The sequence below is a fragment of the Epinephelus fuscoguttatus genome, linkage group LG7 (assembly GCF_011397635.1).
Source record: "Epinephelus fuscoguttatus linkage group LG7, E.fuscoguttatus.final_Chr_v1".
NCBI lineage: Eukaryota > Metazoa > Chordata > Actinopteri > Perciformes > Serranidae > Epinephelus > Epinephelus fuscoguttatus.
The window spans coordinates 36,746,838-36,758,717 of record NC_064758.1 but is presented as its reverse complement, the minus strand read 5'-3'; the positions used below and the strand labels follow the sequence as shown (position 1 = coordinate 36,758,717).

The 11,880-nt window shown below is 38.6% G+C and overlaps 1 protein-coding gene across 1 annotated transcript; it reads right to left on the bottom strand.

Annotated features, from left to right (window-relative positions):
* Nucleotides 1–1,443: 1,443 nt before the first annotated feature.
* On the bottom strand, nucleotides 1,444–9,570 carry coq10a (coenzyme Q10A). The gene is made up of 5 exons (XM_049581279.1): nucleotides 8,938–9,570; nucleotides 6,477–6,626; nucleotides 6,198–6,390; nucleotides 5,065–5,166; nucleotides 1,444–4,788 (listed from the first exon to the last, which is right to left on the bottom strand). Exons 1-5 carry the CDS (start codon nucleotides 9,072–9,074, stop codon nucleotides 4,621–4,623), a joined length of 750 nt encoding a protein of 249 aa, XP_049437236.1. The 5' UTR covers nucleotides 9,075–9,570; the 3' UTR covers nucleotides 1,444–4,620.
* Nucleotides 9,571–11,880: the final 2,310 nt, after the last annotated feature.

The following is an 11,880-nucleotide window of genomic DNA, read 5'->3' as shown; positions in this document are numbered from 1 at the left end:
CCACTCTGGTTTTTATGAGAGTTCCTGTCATGTCTGTAATACGAGGACGATGTTACAACATAAAAACACACTTGTTGAGACATGCATCTTCAGACATGGGAATATTTTTAATGCAACACCACAGACGGACACAAATCAGCATTTCTGGTAACCATCGCCCGTCTGATTCATTCAGCTCTGTAACTTCCTCTGTGACGAGATACATGTGCTGAGGCTTGAGTTTATGTAATAAATACAATTGACATGATCAAGAAAGAAGATAGGTCCAAACACCCACCTCTTCTATGTGCTGTTATTAATAACTGGCCCACATACCGTCACCCCGCTCTGGTTTCTTGTGCCAGTCAGCTGCCTTTTGGAGAGCTGTGTCCACCCTGTGTCACTGGATCCATACTGTCAGAGGTGAAGCAGTGCTGAGGATCCTCAGTCCAACAAGTCATTAAGCTTCATCTAACTGTATTTGATTATAACCTTAGAGGTTGGCGCTGCAGTTAAACAACTACAGAGCCCTAAATTCCTGAATACTTGCATTTTAGTTAGCATGAAGGGGGGAGAGTGAGGGGATGACATGCAGCAAAGGGCTGCAGCTCAGAATCGAGTCTGCCAGGTGAGCTACTCAGCGCCCCACAAGTTACTGTCTTGTGGGAACAAGTTATCTTATGAACCCACGTTAATGACCTTGTTTGGAACAAGTGCTCATCTGGTGTGCACAAATTAACTGTCTTGTGGGAACAAATTAATTTGAGCACACAAGTATGGTAATTATTTTGTTGGAAAAACAGGTCAGAATCGAGCCTGCCCCACAAGTTACTGTCTTGTGTGAAAAAGTTATCTCATGCGTACAAATTATCTTGTGGAAAGAATTTCTCTCATGCGCTCAAGTTAATTCTCTTTTTTGGAACAAGTTTTTATCTTGTGTGCACAAATTAATTGTCTAGTGGGAACAAGTTATGTCATGCACACAATGAACTTGTATAGTATGTTCTTTATGTTTTTGGTCACATGGTTATGTCACTGTTTAATAGTGCTTGTCTTGTTTTTGCTTATGTGCCTTGCTAAGTGCTTTTGTCTGTGGTTACATGCTTGCTCTGTGCTCATGTGCCCTTAATTTGTGCACGCAAGATACTAACTTATCTCCTTTCTCTCCCCCCGTCCTGTCAAATAAAGGCTTAACTCCCCCCCCCAAAAATAATCTTCAAAGATATTAACTTACTTCCCATAAGATAAAAACTTGTGTGCACAAAATAACTTGTTCCCACGAGAGAATTACTTGCTCCGACTAGATAGTAACTTGTGCACACAAATTAAGAAGTGTAAGCTTTCAGGACGCCTTTAGAGGCTCTGTAAAAACTGATTATTCGCAATCAAATACCAAAAAATGAGCATAAAGGATCAGATTGTTCTGAGCGACTTGAAAAAGACTTAAAACTGAACACAAAGAAACAAACTCCACCTGCTTTTTTATTTAAATAACAGAGCTCTGAAACACACACAGTATTTACAAAGATACATTTTAGCTCGCAACAAAAAAAAAAGAAGTGATTGAACTGAAAAAAGATGAAGTTTATACTCTATTACAGCAAATTCTTCAGCCAGTGATATAATGTGTCACCATCCTTAGGTACATTCTAGACTGCAACTATCACAGGTCACTTATATACACCTGCAGTTTGACGACTGATGTGGAAATATATTGCTGGGATGGAGGCTGAGGTGATCATATAATACTCTTTTTTTCTGTCCGAATTGTGTTCTCTTACATAATGTTTCAGTGATTCACAGAGTATTGGCACCTACGATAATAAAACTTGGCAATAAATTCGATTTGTACGCAACATACTGAAAATAAAACATCTTTAGCAAAAAATATTTGGGGTGAAGCTGCATTCTTACATGGTGCAATATGAACGCTGTGCCTGAAATGAATTCCAGTATAACAGACTTAATCTATATTAATCCTTAAAGAAATAACACTCAAAATGGCATTTAACAAGCTTTAATAAGTTAAACTGTGATTTTCTTTCTACCTTTTAATGTAACAGCGAATCACAGACTGATTTTGATTTGATAAACATTCTTCATGCACTGATGATTAACTGTCCCTTCATTTCCAATCACCTTACCAATACAGAAACACCACATCAGCTACGCAGCCAAAATCCATCTTTAACGAATAATCCGGTTTAATTGTGTATGAGAATTAGAGTATGTTTATCCTTTGACCTTTTGCAACTTGAACATAACGTGAAATGGCAAGTACAATCAATGAACTTCATGAGCCCTTAATCATGGAATAAAAGCCACGGGCAACATAAATCTCAACTAGTGTCGTCATGCCTGAACAACACAACACGTAAACACTAAGAAATGTACTAGACTACCTTTGCCTTTTTGTTAGTTACATCCATGCATCATAATATATATATAAATAAAAGCTAAAACAACCAAAAAAATAAGCATGAAACTCAGAGACAATGATACATGATTGATGTTTTATTCTACAGCCCACCAGTATATTTTTAACTATAACTTAAGTGACGACCTTCAGTGGATGGACTGTAAAATAAAGAGGAGGAAAACCTTTACGGTATGTATTAGAAGTTGCTTATCACTGTTTATAATTAGGGATGTACAATACTGGATTTTTTTGCCAATATGCTGATATGTAACAACTAAATTGACCGATAACGGATATCGATACACACTTTTTCCATCATCTAGTCTCTTCTGTTGTGAAATAACATCATATAAAGCCAATATTGATGACGTGCCGATACTATTGTGCATCCCCACTTACAATCAGTGGATCCTATACCTGTAACCTAATCAGATGATCAATTAAAAGTCCATGATTCAAATAAGATCATCTGAAACCATACTTTTTTAAATATAAGGCTGTAGTTCTTCTATTAGATGTGCAGCATTTTTGTTGGAATCCCGTCTACAATATTTCACAGTAGCCTCCAGCCTGTCCATGGCTTCATTCTTGTTTGTGCAAAGTTAAATTCCCTCAATCCCCTCACCTCTCAGTTTCTCATGCTGGGCTGTAAAATAAGGCATAATTAAAAAGTAGCGGGCCAAGTCTCAGTGTCCAAAAACACAGTTCTCACAGCACAACAAAAGCCAAGTTAAAGCTAATTTTCCCAAACCTCAAATTCACTTGAGGGCACAGCTTACTAATGAAGATTTTTCCCTTTTGCAAAGTGTTGCACTTCAATTATACTGTCACAACATACAGTGACATCACACTTTAAGTGTCCCAAACATGGCACATTTAATTTAAACCCTAATGAACCGGTAAAAGTCTGCATAAAAACCACTGATGAATAAATTAAAAAAGGATGAAATCAATAATCGTTTTGCACCAAGTTCACTATTAAATATCAAATATTAAAAACTGAAAGGTCCAGTGTGCAGGATTTAGAGGGGTATATTGGCAGAAATGGAGTATAATATACTATGTTTCTTTTTGTGTACAATCCTTGTCCAGAGTCCGCTATGTTGCACAGCTGTGTTTCTACAGTAGGCCAAAGCAGACAAACTAAACACAGACTAAGGCCATACATGTTTTTCCACAACATTTTTTTTTTATTTTTTTTTTTTACATAAAGCTGCTTTATTCAGTGTTTTTATTGGTTTAAATCACTGGGTCCATTTGGTTTGGAGGGAAGGAGACCTCTGTGGATAATTTGGTTCCCAGTAAAAACCTCCTGAACGTCTAGATCTTAGGTTATCAGGAAAAAAATGTCCATGTGCTAGGCTAGTGGCCCATCTACGATGAGCCAAACAGCATCAGAGAAACACTGATTTGTAAAGAGAAGCTGCTTTTTTCAGTGTTTTCACCGGTTTAAATCACCACATCTGTTTGTTTTGGAGAGGAAAGATACATCTGTGGATGATTCTGCTCATGGTTAAAACCATCTGAACGACAATTTCACATTTTAATCCTAAGCAGGAATTCATGCTTGGCACATGAAAGAAGTTTCAGCTGCAATCCTCACGGCTAGATGCCACTAAATCCTACACACTTCAATTTTAAAATTACTGTAGATGGTAAAAGTGAAGGCAACAAATAGGCTCTCCTGACACAGTATAAGCAGCTGATGCAGGCGCTGAACTCAACGAAAAACTGAACACAATTTGACTTGATAACGTGTCTGTGTGCAAACGTCTGTTTCTAAAAAAATAGTAGGTGTTTTTTTTGAGTGTCACTGTGGTGTGTTTGTTAAAAATAAGTGAGTCGACTCTCTACCATTGGTAACATGATGTTGCAATGATTTACTGTTTTGTTTACATAAATACAGCTTGTAACTGCCATGGAGCGAGAGCAATGGCGGGTTCCTTCTGCTAAACAAGGACCCCGTGAGTGGAGGTAGACAGAAAAGTGGACAGAGAGAACACGAGGAGGAGGAGATGAACAAGAATTTGTCGAGGCAGGCATTCCAACATAATGCTTACAAGAGTTGGATGTCTAATATCTTCAGGAGCCGTGACGTCTGATGTGATGGTGGGGACTTGGAGGTGGTGGGCGACTAAGCAGCATCATGCAGGTTGGTGTAGATAGAGGGAATAAAAGGTTGGTATGGTTTAAGGCCAGATGAGAACATACAGCTGCTGAGATCACGTCTGATGCACCTCGTGAAACATCAGCTCTCGTGGGATACGAGTCTCTGGGCCGTAGATCTTACTGGCTCGCCGCTCGAATGCAGCAACATTCTGCTTTACGACCTCGTCAAAGAACATGGTGGCTAACTGGGAGTGCAGCAAAGAGCGGAACTCAAAGGATATCTGTTGAAGATACAAAGATAAAATCTCTTTAGTGTATACCAGAGGAAGTAGAGTCATGAAAAGTGCAACAATAGAGGGTGAAGACAACAGTTTGAAAAGGAAGAGTTTGATTATAATGAGCTTATTTGCTTTATTGTTAGGGGTTAGTATTCTCGTGTCATCAACTAGCAGACAGCTAGCTTAGCTTAGCATAAAGAACGGAAACAGCTTTGTCCAAAGGTAACACAGGTTAAGTCTTAAACTATCCCCACAAGAAGTAAACTGCAAGCTACTTACAGAAAAGTCTACCGTGCAGGTGCGAGGGTAACCAGGAATGCCAGGACTAAAGCGCCATATTGTCTCCAGGTGATTGAACAGCTTTCCGTCTGTACACACTGCCTAAAATAATCCAAAAGACAAACTCTGTGACTAGAAACAGGAAATTTGAGCAGGGTGTTTTTTGACATCACAAACATTTTTTGCTTCAACTAAATATTTAGCTGGTGTCTCAGTGGGTTTTGGTTTCAGGTAGTTATGAAATTTAAACTGTTATTCTCATCGCAGCAATATTAAATACACTCACCATCCACAGACGTTACATTAAACTCAAAGATATATCTAGTGTTGTCACGATACTGGAATTTCTAACTTCAATACAATACCTTGAAAAATATCGACATTCGATACCATTTTCAAACTCCACACAGAATGTCTCCCCCACCCCAGGGTTTGAACCCCACTCTGGGTCTGAACCATGAACTCTGTATCACCATTTCAGTGTGGGTTTCCTCCAGGTGCTCCAGCTTCCTCCCACAGTCCAAAGACATGCAGGTTAATAGGTGACTCTAAACTGTCCATAGGTGTGAATGTGAGCGTGCACAGTTTTCTGTCTCTATGTGTCAGCCCTGTGATAGTCTAGTGACCTGTCCAGGGTGTCCAATGTCAACTGGGATAGGCTCCAACGCCAACCACAACCCTCAAGAGGATAACCGGTTACAGAAAATTAATGAATGAATGTTACAAGCAGAGACGACGAAGTGACTGTAGTAAACAGTTACAATACTTAAAACAATATTCTTCTTGCAGTCATGCCCATGTTCAAAAGCCTCTGAGACTGACATATTTAAAAGGCAATAAAGTCCAAGTAAACACAAATTAAATCTTTGCCGCAGCACCCTATATGCAACCAGAGCGAATGAGACGTGTGCTGAAAAGACTGCACTGTCAGTGAGTAAAAGGAGGCAGCTGTATAGGGGCAATGCAGCAGTACAGGTTTCAACTTGCTTCAGAGATAAGAGAGAGTGAGGAAGTAGTTTTACTGTTTCAAATATTCAGAAACAATATGTATCTTTAAAATCAACATTTTTGACAACACTAGATATATCATCATTTACAGGACTGACAGACTCAGTGAAGCTACTGGCACTTACTTTGACTAGATGAGGCCGGACACAAGTGATCATAGACGTGTATCTCTCCACCACTGGAGGGAATCCCACTTCAAGTTGGGCTTTGGAGTGGCTTGCTCGTTTCATGATGGTCTGGGACTTCTTACACCAGGGCACAAAGTTCTTGTACTCATCAACATTGGCCACCACATCATACATTTCCTGCATAGAAAAGCTATGACAGAAAGCATTGACAGGTTATGTAATTTCAAAAATAGATTTAGGAGATAAAGGTAATACTAGCTCCTGCTGAAAAATTACCCAAGTATCCTACGCTCGGAGTACTCCTTCCTTTTGTTGGTGAGACTGATGAAGTTTCTGCTTTGGGGAACAGTAGTCATTGTGTCCCAGTCTTGAAGGCAAAGCACTTTGGGAGTTCTTGTCATCAAAATGCCGCATGACGACAAGTGTCTGAAAAGGTAAGAGGAAATGTCCAGTAAGCCACATTCTGGAAAGAGTGCAACCTGCCACAGGTTACAGTCCAAAACATGAAAGGCCCACTACATTCCAGTTTCCAGGTACTGAAGTCCCAAACACGCTGGAACAGGAGATAATGGAAGGTCTCTGTGTGTTGTGATTGTGCTGGTATTTTCTGAGTAGGGCCTCTTATGTGAATAACAAATAGCAATGCAATGTGACACCCACTCAGGCTTGTTGTACCACATAGCAATGTGTTTTCCAGTAGGTAACCTATTGATCTCGCTAATACATGAAATAAAACATACATCATTACTTAATGGGGATAGAAATAGCTGATATTGCCTTAATGTATTACCACAGTATTGCGAAATAAACCCATATTGTGACTATTCTGACAGAAACTGTGATTGTAATGAGTCACAATTTTAGTGGGAATGGTCATTTTTGTATTCTATTGTTGCTGAAAATTTTTATAAAAATGATGATGATGTAATTTTTGCTGGGGTCTGCACCAAACAAGCACATTCCCTTATGTGTGGAATATGATTTGTAGGCTGAGGCATCTCTGTGGCACTGCAATGCTTTATTTATAATGATATGTTGTGACAAATTTTGCCTTTAACCCAAATATGCAGCTCTTGCCTTTTGGATATTGCACTTGGCAATATTGCGATTTCCCTAATATTTACTTTGTAGCCTTAATTGCAGGATTTGCAATAACAATATTTATAATGATGAGATAACAGCGTGAAAAATACTTCATTAATCATTAATTGCTGCTGTAGATTAGGGCTGCCACGATTAGTCGACTAATCGATGACTAATCGACTACTAAAATAATCGGTGACTATTTTAGTAGTCGACTAATCGGTTTAAGTCATTTTTCATAGAAAAGTACTATAAAAGTACCCCAAAATACTCTTATTGCAGCTTCTTACGCTCAAATATTGGCAGCTTTACACACTCTCCCATGACGGTGAACTAAAACCCTTTGGCGTGAGTACGAAACAAGACATTAGATGACGTAATTTTGGGGTTTGGGAGAGACAGACTGACATTTTTCAACATTTTAACACATCTTTTGATAAAATGATTAGTCGACTAATCGAGGAAATAATCGGCAGATTAGTCAACAATGAAAATAATCGTTAGTTGCAGCCCTACTGTAGATTAAGTCTGTTTGGTTGTTTGGACTTCAAATAATTTGTGCTCTCTTCATATGATTTCGACTTACTTTATATAATATGGTTGTGCTGCCACTTGTTGCAACTACAGTCTTCTTACGTGATTACATATTACTATGGTCACATAATTTTTTCTTTTTTCTTAGGGCTGCAACTGACAATTATCTCTATTGTCTGTGGATAATTTTCTCAATTAATCAATTAGTTGTTTGGCATATAAAGTGCCAAAAAATGGGGGCAATTGTCAATGGTGTTTCCCAGACCCCAGGATGACATCCTCAAATGTCTTGTTTTGTCGACACCCCAAACGTATTCAGTTAAATGTCACAGAGGAGAAAAGAAACATGAAAATATTCAAGTTGAGGAGGCTGGAATCAAAGAATTTGGACTCAATTACTCAAACCGATTAAGCCATTTTCAAATTAGTTGCTGATTAATTTAATAGTTGATCAATTAGTCCTTTCAGCTCTACTGAATATACTTATCACATTTAAACTGTACCAATATGACCATGAATGATACAACATGGCACACCCCAACTGGTGATGCACTCAAATTTATCAATATTCCACCTATATCAGCTGATACAAGTCTTAACAAGCAATACGGTATTGATCCAACATTAATGGTTATTCCTTATGACTAGCTCATTGTGAATTTTTTTTGTTGTTTTTTAGTAGAAACAAGTTGGTAATACATTTGGCAGATTGTAGTAAATTTGTGTGTGTTTTGGAAAAAAAGAACTAACAACAACCATCTTGAAGAAGCCATGTCCGGGAATTACTTAATATCTTTCAAAATGCATAATCAGTATCATCCAATATTGGTGAGACAGTACTGAATATTGATAACTCGATTCAGTAACATATGTGTCTGACACTTGAACATGTATACATTATATGAATTATCGGGTCTAAACTGTGACACTAGCTACCAGGGTATCAAAATTCTCGCCCTAATGGAGGATCGTCACACTGTGGAGATAAGGAAAACACAAATATGACTGCCCTGACACAGTTAGCTTGTAACCTTCCCACTGTGCACCCTCCGATCCAGAGACACCTTGTCTCTGTGTATCGTTATAATAATAGACTCAAGTGTTTCCATGACGGTCTTACCTGATGTTTTGTCGCAGGCATCCTCTGGACACCGCTGTGCGACACACTCGAGGGGAACCCACAGTAGCAATCTGCAGAAAGTCACTAAATGTGCGCACACCCATGGGCAACCGCCGGGCACTGGCCGTGGCTGCCATGTAACCAGCCACTCAGCTCAAAGGAGGGAGATCCTGGGTCTGAGAAGCTGAGCCCAGGGGTCTGGTCCGACACCGGGCGGTGAGTCAAGGCTCCGGTGCAAACACCCTGCTTCAATGCGGGGTATATTAACTCACAGGTAGTGTAGGTAGCTAATTCTAACTACCCAGAATGTGTAGCATTAGCTGGCTGGTTGACTACCGTCGCGTCAACAACGTCTTCTGCCGCTTTTAGAGCTGTCAGCGTAACTATCGTTAGTTACAGCAGTCGGCTGCTAACGTTAGCTAACGTTAGCTAGCAAGGTTTCATAACGAGCAAAACCAAACGCGACGTACAGCCGCGTTCCACTACGTTTTCAGCAGTACTCACATCACTCCGCGTCCAGAGTTACAAACTTACGACAAAATTAAAATTATTTGGGCTCGTTTTGCGTTTGAGAATTGTCAAATACCGCCCAGCTGCGAACGACCTTCTGCCGCTACGTGAAACGCCGGTGGGACAAACTGTTCCTTTCTTCTGTCGGTTGGTCTTCGGTTTAAACCAACGGCTCTGCGGTGAAATGCTGCCCCCTACCGTGACGGAGGTTAACGGCTGTTATTAAATTAAATTAAATTAAATTAAATTATTAAAGTTCGTATTTCTGTATTATGATTTTATTTTGAAACACGTTTATTTTTTACTGTAAAATATTCAGTCAAAAAAAGATTCATATTTGTTAAACTCTATTTTTTAGCAATATATATTTTAAAAAAGTTCATCATTTTAAATAATGTAATGTTAGCGAGCTATTTTCTAAAATAAGGAAATAAACAAAGTTATTACATTGTTCACAGTGTAATCATGCTGAACAGTCTCAGTGGGCCCCCATCCTTCCACTTTTGATCCATGTCTCTCCAAGCACCTTTTAAATTCTCCTTCTGTCTTTCTATCTTTCTTTCTTTGGAACCCCACTTTCTCATTAACTGAGAAAGAAATGACAGTGTATGCTGGTGCTCCACCAGCACCAGTTTTGAGATTAATCCAATGCATGGGTGGAGCATTTTGCACATTTAAGGGGTGAGAGGGGCCTCAGAAAGATTCAACTGTTTTAATTGAGTTATGGCACTGATTTCTTAGAAACAAAAAAGCACAAACAAAACCAAACTTTTCATTCAAGGCTTTTTGAAAGCTCCCCTCCCATTGGGCCCCGGGGTAATCATTCACACTTTTCCCCCCACTATGGCGCCACTATAAGATAAACTTCATACTCCCAAATCTCTTTAGTCTTTTTTAATTATTTTATTATATTAGTAATGATGACTGATCCATCTCCATGACAACAGAGCAACATTTGTCTGCTGATGTAAACCGTGAAATGCGGTTGGAGGGCACAAGCAGCTAATGAGTTGAAAATTTTCTCAAGATACAACAGAGTCTGCTCAGTAACATCTAGCTTACATAGCTTTTATTAACTTTTATAAAATTTCTCTCTCTCTAAGTTTGCTGCACCAAAAATTACATCATTTATCATAGCCAGAAAGTGTAAAAACAGAAGTTATTGTTGGACTTTCAAATTTCCGACAATCCTTGGGCATATCTTGTGCAACGAACGCTTCTGTCAGAAAAACAAAAACAAATCTGAGCTTAGCAAGGCTTTTTTTCAACTCCAAGATTTTGTCATCAACTTTATAACTTCAAACATCAAAGGCTAAGTTTTAAAATCTAATAACTTGTTTATGGTGTTTGGAGGGTCTTGCATTTTCTTATTTAGTTTCAGGGAGGGTCAAAAAACAAAGTCACACCCCAGCCACCGCCCTCCTCTGATAGGTAAAGAATAGTCCCTAATAGGTATCAAATTATTTTCTCAAGCTACAACAGAATCCTCTAAATAACAAGTAGGCTGTATAACTTTTATTAACAGTTGTTTCATGCTTTTCAAATTGAGAAGAGAACATGTATGAGAGGCTCATCTGTCAGTTTCTACAAAAGATGGCAGCCTATCATTTCCTGTGTTAACACTCTTACCTCTCTGGATCTCATTGTATGTAATTTCTTGGAGTAAACATCTTGACTATCTTTCCTATAGTGTTCTTATCCCTGCTCCTAGTATTTTTTGTTATTTTTGTTTTAATTAATTTCAGGGTTGGAAGTGTGTGGGGGTGTTAGGCTAGGGTGGAGTTTTGTTTTTCTGTTTTACCACATCTCATAGAGGGCGGGGAGGGGAAAGAAAAACACTGGAACATATATTTGTACTTTGTATTTGTGTTTGATGGTGGTTCCCAATTAAAAAATAATAATAATAAAATAATAATAATTATATTATCAGGATTATCTTGGAGTAAGTTTCTTGACTATCTTATGGTCTTCTTATCCCTGTTCTTTTAAAAAAATATATATATAGTCTTTATTTTTTGTTTTTTTGTTATTTATTTAAAATTACTTTCATGGTTCAAGGTAAACAGGTGGGGTGTTAGGATAAAGTTGAGTTTTGTTTTTCTGCTCTACCACACCACAAAGAGGGTGGGGAGACGGAAAAAACTGGAACATTTCCTTTGGTTTTGATATTTGAACAATACTGATTCCCAATATAAATAAAATAAAATAAAATAAAATAAAAAATAGGAATAATAAGATTCCAAATCGGTCCAAAATCTCCTGGAAATTTCACATTAAAAAAAAAAGTTGTTTTGGTGTCTCTCTAATCCTAGAAGTTCTACTTGACCTCACAGTTAGTGCTATCCCTGATGCCACCTCTGTTAAAATGCTTTACCGGTTCCTATCACACGATGGCGCCATTTCACCCGCGCAGGGTCGAAAACAGACCGCCAC